This window comes from Nanorana parkeri, unplaced genomic scaffold, assembly GCF_000935625.1.
Source record: "Nanorana parkeri isolate BGI_ZX_2015 unplaced genomic scaffold, ASM93562v1 scaffold520, whole genome shotgun sequence".
NCBI classification, from domain to species: Eukaryota; Metazoa; Chordata; class Amphibia; order Anura; family Dicroglossidae; genus Nanorana; species Nanorana parkeri.
This window is the reverse complement of record NW_017306788.1, coordinates 194219-202652: the sequence shown is the minus strand read 5'-3', so window position 1 is coordinate 202652 and position 8434 is coordinate 194219. Positions and strand designations below refer to the sequence as shown.

Genomic DNA, 8434 nt, shown 5'->3' with positions numbered 1-8434 from the left:
TATATATATATATATATATATATATCATTGAGAGCCTGTATATTTGTATATAAATAATGTTGTTTTGTTTAATGCATTAGCATCTATTATGGCAGTTTGCACTATGCCGTTTAAAATGTTTTTTTTTAAATCACTTTATGATACATATGTTAAGCATTTTTATTTGTTGCTGTTTATGATAGCTAGATGTGCTATTGAAAACTTTCATTAACAGAAAACTTATTTGGTACATTTGTTACAGCATAAACAAAAAAACTTAAAATATTCCTTCCTATTTTTTTTTATTTACCACTCTCAATTCCATATTATGAGGACACTGACCATTGTGCTTTCAGGGCAACATTTATTTATAGAAATCCATTTTAAGTCGTGGCACACATGCCACCTCCACTTTATAGTTTTGCTTTCCTAACTTATTATTTCAATACATTTTTACTGAAGCTTAATCATAAAAGATATGGAGTACAGAAAAATAAGTGCTATTGTTATTTTACATTGGAACTGCATAAGGTACTGAATATGGTCATAAAAACAAAATATATGAATTGCAACTCCAAGGTAGGGATATGCATGGACATCTAGAATAAAAAGGGAAAGAGAAACAGAAGGGGGGATACACCCCCAAAATTATTTGAATACAGTTAATTTTTTAGGCCTCAAAGAAGAAGAAATGTAAAATCCTATTTGACTGGCACAATAAGGGACCAGTTAGAAACTATGAGCCTAGGAAGCAAATCTAAGGATTCCATACTCTTTTAAATTGTGATTTGTTTATCCTTCACAATACTGGCCAAGCCTTCATGAACCATAATCCAAGTTTAATTGTGGTAGTGGGTCTGGAAACGGTTGATGTTTTGATGTTGAAGGCTGTGCTGTAAATGATTTTGCTCCCAGCACTGCAAAAAATACCAAAGTCTGAGAATGCTTTGGGAGATTGGGTATTGGTTCATTTAAGAGGCCTGGACGCTGTTCCTTATTTAGTTTAAGGTCCTAGACATCGTGTTTGAGATTGTACACCTTATTCCAAAATCTGACCACTTGTGGACATAAACACTATACTATATGTGGTACATAGTTCCCCACAGGCAAAAGCACAAAGGTGATGTACTTGGAAAAATGGCAGAAAGACCTGACGGAACCAAGTACTATCTAGACAGAACTTTGAAATTGGCTTCCATTAGAGAAACATTGATACTGCCTCTGAATATGCTAGAGTACCACTCCACTCGCACCATAATTCACAGGCAAAAGTACTTCCCAGATCAATCTCAGGCAGTCATATAAGAAAGTAGAAAAGGGACTTCAAGTAAGCATACAACATCAAGATCCTCCTCTGTCCATCAGCCTGTAGGCACCACTTTTCATATTTAGTGTGTAGTATGGTACATATGATGTGAGCATTTAGGACATGCAATGTCTTGGTTGTGCATCATAGGGCGTTAATTCTGAGACACTGGACACTGGAAAAGCAATACAAGCTACAGGACAGCCCTGCATAACCACTCGCACTTCAGCCTGCTTCAGTTTTTTGCTAGTATCCTTAGGTGTTGGACATCATCTCTCAGCTCTGAGAGTAGTACTCTTTTTTTGAACATTTTTTTTGAGATTTATCCAAGATTCTTCAACCAAGTTTTCCATAGTGCTGCTCTAAGCCATTGCTGTGCCTTCAGCAGCTATCCAGATAGTTTTCTTCTTGGCAGAGCCTGGGCCTTGGGCCCTGGACCCTGACAGACAACACAAGGCTGGCAGTGTGCATAGCACTGAACCCTGCATTGTGGCGCTCACCTAGGCATGTATGAGCTGCTGTAGAGTGCTCTAATAGGTCTAGGACCATGGTCCTCTGCATTGGAACCCTTTCCCTGGAGACTCCCATCAGGGGGTATGCACACCGGCAGGACAAAGCTATAAGCATTTCTTCGGACTTCTTAGGCACCCCCTCTGGTAATCTACCTTGCTCAGATAAGCCCTTTTGCCTCTACCCTAACATTTGGTGCCCACAACTGACCTGCTATTTCCCAATTGGACCCTGCTCTAGGTGAGTGTGACCCTTCGGTTGCGTGATAGGTGCTCTGTTCTCGCTGCAAATGTTACATTTGGCACCCTTTCTGTGCAGGCAGGATCCACGGATGGTGCCTGCTCAGTTACCCTCTGGGTGCCCCTACTGTACATCCACTAACCATTTTACCAGAGGACACGCAGGAAAAGAACGTTATCTTTGTCTCCTGCTGGGACAAGCTTCTGCTTCCCTGTTCTCCCTGAATCACTGCCGCTGCACTGCTACTGTTTTATCCTGGTCACCACTGCCTGAGTTAAGACACATGGCACTCCCTGTGGTTGTAGATAGTGAAGATTCTGGTGGTTTAGAGAAGGGGGGGGCATTTGGGTGGGGTTACTGGTGCCTCACAGATGCCTTCTGGCTCAGGGGACAGCATTTCCACCACTGGGTGTATGGTAACTGCTAGTCCAACGTGTTGCTCCCTGACTCGTTGCATCCATTAGGGTCCTCCCCAGCATCCTCTTGATCTACTTCTGGATTCTTCCCTTTCTAGAGAAAATTTTGAGTAGCCATATCCGATTTCAAGGCGATGGGCCTCCCTAAGGCCTCCTCTTGCAGGGGCCGCCATTGAACCCCCATCCTACTCTCCAAGGTGGAGGCAGGTCAATCGATTTCGTGCCAGATGAGGACCTGACTCTCTCAAGGACACTGTTCCACTGTTCCTGTGGCTTGATCCACACTTGTTTTCAGTCGTCAGTAGTGATTGGCTATTAAACTAGAGAGTCCATTTGCAAGAATTTTAGCGAGGCATTTAACAGAATTAATTAGGGAGATGGGTCCTAGTTGGCAACATCTGCATCTTTTTAATGCAATTTTTAGGTATTGTACTTATATAGGTTCTGTTTGTGTCTGTGTCAAGGGGGGTTCCTTTTTTAATGACATAAAAAATTGTTTCAAGATTGGGGATGAGAGCGTAAAAATACACAGTTTGAAAAACGTAGTAATCTGGAGTGGGGGTGAACATAGCTTGTTTAACAACAGCTTTATTTTCTTCAATAGATATGTCCACTTCCAGCATGTTTTTATTGGTTTACAACAGTTTTCACATAGAAAGGTCCCCAAAACGTTCCTGAAGTCTATCGACTGTTGGGTAAAGAAGTTTTTACTATATAGATTGGGTTAGAAGGAGAAAAACCCTTGAAGAACCAACTTAGGGTTTTGAGGCTATTTTCCTGTGCAACACTGAATTCTAAGGATTTCTTGGAGTGGTGCACAGGGGAGGGTTCCAACTAGAAGGTGACAATCTTGTCAGCTTGAGCATAGAACTAGAATTTGTTACACTGTCCTCTCTTTTTGACCATAGGCGTTAAAGCTAGATTGAGGTCTACACTTGCTGCATCTATTTTCCCTCTGAGCTATCAATAGGGTCTTGTTTATGTTACCTAGTCAGGTCAGCCAGAATCTTTTCATTTTATAGAATGGTAAATAGGGAATTTTGTTTGGTGCATGCTGCTTTTTGAATTGGGAACTTATGTATGGTATCTTTTATATGCTACCAAATTTATGATAGGGCTAGTGCTTTTAGGGTCCTGTACTTGAAAAAAGTCATTTATATGATCCTGCACTTCAATGCACAATAAAGAGTCACTAAGTAGGGATTTGTTTAGTTTTCAGTTGCAAGTAGAGAGCCAACTGCTGAGATCACCAAGTGATCCGACTACTACATGTCTCTTGTTTTCTCAGAGGAAACAAGATATCATATGGCAGGACATAAAGAGATGGTCAATCCTAGAATAAGTAGTGTGTGTATATCCTCACAGATATATTTGTCATGGACTAAATTCCACTGAGGCCTTCGGACTGAAGCATTTATGCTCATTTAGTGCCTCCTGTCGTTGGGTGGTTTAGGGTAACTCTGTCAGAGTTTGATCTGTCAATAATCTATGCAATAAGATCCAGAGATAGATTTGCGTCATTGCCATAGATGATGCGTGCCTTCCAGATGTGGGGAAATTGCAGAAAGCATGTCTTTGAAAAAAGTAAATTGTGCTGTATAAGGGGCATAATAGGACTTCTCTGACTTTGTTACCTTATACACAGTATTACTTCATTAAATTATTGTTATCGCATACAACATGGCTTTCAGACTGTGCTTGTTGAAGATCCTTATCAATATTTGCTGTAATGTAATGGTAGTCTTGACAGCAGGTAAATACTATTTTGTTTAATTGCATAATGTTATTTATGTGTTGAAAGGTTTTCACTTTTGGCATAATGCCATTTTCCCATTATCTGCACACTGGTTATTTTATGTCACTCGATCTCAATTTATTGTAATGCCAGGTCAATCACAACTGTATTAGGATAATGATGGATGAACAGATGGAGAATGCCAGTTATTATTTTTACACTCCCAACAATATAGATTTAGTTTCCAAGGCTTGTGCTGTGCTGTTTCTTGGTATTGTACAGTTTCCCCCAGGATACAATATTTATTATTAATGTGCAAAGCTGAATGCCAGTGCCAGTCAAGACAACTTTTACAATTCTTAGAAAAAGAAATGTGTTTTCCTACAATATTATGTCTGTTGTTTTATTGTATGTGTTTCTTAAACTAAATTTATGTTTTCTGGCAGAATTAAAAACAGATGTCTTAGAAAACTGTACTTCTATAGGGAAACTGTGGTTTGGTGGACAAAACAATCTGCAGAATATCAGTTTATAGCATAAGCCAGGTCAGCAGATAGAAGCATTTACCTGCACCTTAGCCCTTGCAGTGACACTTGTAGTACCCTTGCTGTTTTTCTACTACTTGGCAATGGAAAACATGTATGCTTCCTAACTACCATTCATGATGAGATCATCAGAAAGTTTATACTCGCTTACTAACTTTTTTGGCATAGCGGGTGTTGCTGCAGGGTTTAATGTGCAGGTAGGTGATGTCCCTTAACAGTTCATGCTGTCAGCTAACTCACGTGGCTAGCTGTCTTTTGGTTTTGAGAACATTTTGAGGTGCAGGCACTAGACCCTAAAATTGATGATGTGCTTATTTTTGCACCAAACTCCAGCTTTTTCCCGCTTTAGTCAAATAAAATAATCAACATTATATTTTTATAGTTCATTTTTACTGTACTGTTAATTTCATAGTTTGTCAAGAGTATAATTAGGTATTGTTTTATATTCCTCCTATAGGCAGTTGGGACTGGATTTGGTCCCTAGGAAAGAATTTGCCATGGTGGATCCAGAAGAAATTAGTGTTACTGAATTATACCGATTGGTAAGTTGATATCACTGACTGATGCAAACATTCAGAGCTTGTGATTGGAAAACTCTTTTTTCGGACCTATTATCAATTCAGCACTAGGGTCCTTGAGGTCCACTAGAGGAGTGAGACAGAAGGGCCCAAATTCAAGTGTCGTACATAGCATGCCATGACTTAAAAGTGGGTGTGGTTAAATAAGCATAATTTCACAGTAATGGTTTATTCCAAGATGGTATAGAAAAGTAGAGACAATTTAAGGAGTTTTTGTTTTTTTAATCACAAAAGTTTTCACTAATTTTTTAAGTAGCAGAATTGTTGACCCTATCTGAAATGTACTTTTTACAGTTACAAAAGACCCCTAGAGGCTGCTAGCATTTAACAAGGCAATCAGAGACTGCTCATATGTTAATGTATGGCATTGTTCTCCTACTGACATAGATGTTGTTATGCAGACAGTCCAAGCTAAACACATTTAACAAAGTAAGCGCTAGAATTAATACAATATAGTAGCTCCAAAGCAAACAAACCTGTGACCACACATAACTAGCTATCTGAAACACTAGCAGCAAATAAAGCACTGAGTAACATATTACATCAGGAAATACATTTAGCAAGATTTCATAGTTGTGTCCATTGAGATGTCCCTTTATGCCCAAGGTCACAAGTAAATATGTCCTGTTGCACTCCTTAAATCAGGCGTGTGCTCGAAGTGACCACGGATGGCACCGCGAATGTCACAAAGTCCAGAAATGTCACCAGCACACCATTCAAATGTGAAGTAAATCCATTTACTGACACATGCTTGTCATTCAAATAGTATTTGAATGACAAGCATGTGTCAGTAAATGGATTTACTTCACATTTGAATGGTGTGCTGGTGACATTTCTGGACTTTATGCCCAAGGTGTCACTTATTGTACTCTAAGGTCATATTTGGCTCTATTTTTTTAATTTGGGTTTCCTTTGTGCGTCTGTGGGTGTATGTTTATTTATCACCAGCATCTTACTGGCAGCAAAGCTTTTTCAGGGTATCCAGAGCTTACCAAACAGCTCTCACCTACTCGTATAACCCCCTCACCCCAACCAGGTTTCTAGGACCTCCTACCACATTCCCCGCCATTTTATTTCCCCAGTGACCCTTTAAGAGCCCACAGCTTGTACCACAAGTAGATATATTTACTATACAGGACACGACATGATAAGTAAATATGAATATAAATAATGGACTGATAACAGACAAACAAACAAACAAAAATAGGACAGTCCAATTCAAACAGTGAGTAATAGATCAAAAAATTGTCTCAAGTGAAAAAAGGAATTTCTCCATATCCAATACTGTGTAAATAAACCGCACACCAAGTTCGTGTTCCAAAGTAATGTGATTTTCTCCTTATGAAAAAACACTATCAGTGGATGTGCACTCACCCCAAATACTGACTGTGAAATGATAGTCAGCTAGCGCTTTGATATCAGACAAATCTCCAGTACACAACGACCTCCTTCCACGTTCTGCCCTCAGTCTCTCCATTACTTAGAGCTCCTCCCAGATCATCAAAACGAACTAAAAATAAACAGATTTTATAAAAAAAAAAGAAAAACTCACATATAGGAATAGAAAAACCAGCCGGTAAAACATCAAACACTTCCGTCTCTTGTGCTCCACGTGTAGCGTCAGATAGACCCGCCCCTTGCATTGTTCCTAGCTGTCTGATGACTACAGAACACCTCCCCCATGTTTTGGAGAAGAGGAGAGCCAGAGGTGTTCTGTAATCATGTCCTAGGGTGACAATGCTGCTCTTCCATAGAAATAGTACGGTAAGAGTTGTCCCCCTTGGACACAAAGTGTGTTATTGACAGGAACACCAGGTGTAAATAAAGGAAAATAAATCTAAGGCAGCCACCATATGTAAGCACTAGTAATGTGTAATATATTTTTGTTCTTGGGTTTAGATATGTTTTACCATCTGATTTATTTTTTAGATTTATAATGTTCCAATACAGGCATTACGATAATGAAATGGGCTTACATGTCATAAGCGCTGCTGAGTTTCTTTTCATCCTTAATATTTTACAGATGGAACACAGACATAGAAAAAAGGACACTCCAGTACCAGCAAGTAGTCACCACCTCTTTGTGCAGATGAAAAGTTTAATGTGCTCTAACCTGGGAGAAGAGCTAGAAGTGATATTCTCACTTTTTGACAGCAAAGAAAATCGACCAATAAGGTAACTCATGCAGATATTTTGGCGCTAGAGGGTTATGGCATACATCACTTTAACGTGCTTGCGATAATAAATGATGACAAATTTGAAATCACAGCTAACTGGTTTTAATGCATGTGTGAACAGGAAGAGGGATTTGCTCAGCTAATGTAACACTGCTAAATAATTGGTTTTGTTAGAAAAATGTAAGTAGTGTTGCAGTAAAGTGAAACAACACTGCATACAGAATTCATGTTTTGGGACCTGCAGCTTGGAGTTTTTGATGCTGCTCATAATTTGTTTTCAGCATTCTAAAACGAGGTAGTTGCATACTACTGCTTGTGTCACAGTGCTAATGCTGTATCTGACAAATTATTTTATTTTATATGAAGGACATTTTTATTTATTTTTAACTTAACATTTGACATATGAATAACCTCTACGTATCTATTTTTTCATTAGATACAAGAGATAATTACATTTAACCTCCCTGGCGGTATTCCCGAGTGTGGCTCGGGGTTACATTTCCTAGCTATGAGCGGTAATCCCGAGCCACACTCGGGAATACCCTGAAATCACACTAACCTTGTCCCTCGATCCCCGCGGCATCTCGGCGTCTCCTTCGCACAATGCCGGCATCCGTCTCCAGCGTACGCTAACGTCAGCGTCGTAAGGAGGCGGATCCGGCGCGAAATTCAAAAGTGAAACACCACATACATATACTAATACATTGTATTATAGAGAAGACAGTGCTATTTCGTTACTTTTTCGATACTGTAACGAATTATTTCAGCTCAGCTTTGTTCCTATAGATAGTACCAGTGTTCTTCCTGCACTTTTACTATTATATTTGCCTGGAAAACTTGACAGCGTCCATGGCATCAAACAAGCGTCCGCTGAGGTCAAAAGCGGTTTTTGAGCAGCTAGAAAATAGCGATAGTGATGTGGAATCACTTATTGAATTGAGCGACAGC

General features: G+C 39.5%; 1 protein-coding gene across 1 annotated transcript in view; it reads left to right on the top strand.

Moving 5' to 3' along the window:
- Positions 1-8434, top strand: part of DOCK4 (dedicator of cytokinesis 4) — a 263370-nt gene that overhangs the window by 101641 nt on the left and 153295 nt on the right. The window contains exons 7-8 of the mRNA XM_018561382.1: positions 5189-5273; positions 7333-7484. Coding sequence (XP_018416884.1) covers positions 5189-5273; positions 7333-7484 — 237 coding nt within the window. The remainder of the gene's footprint in view (positions 1-5188; positions 5274-7332; positions 7485-8434) is intronic.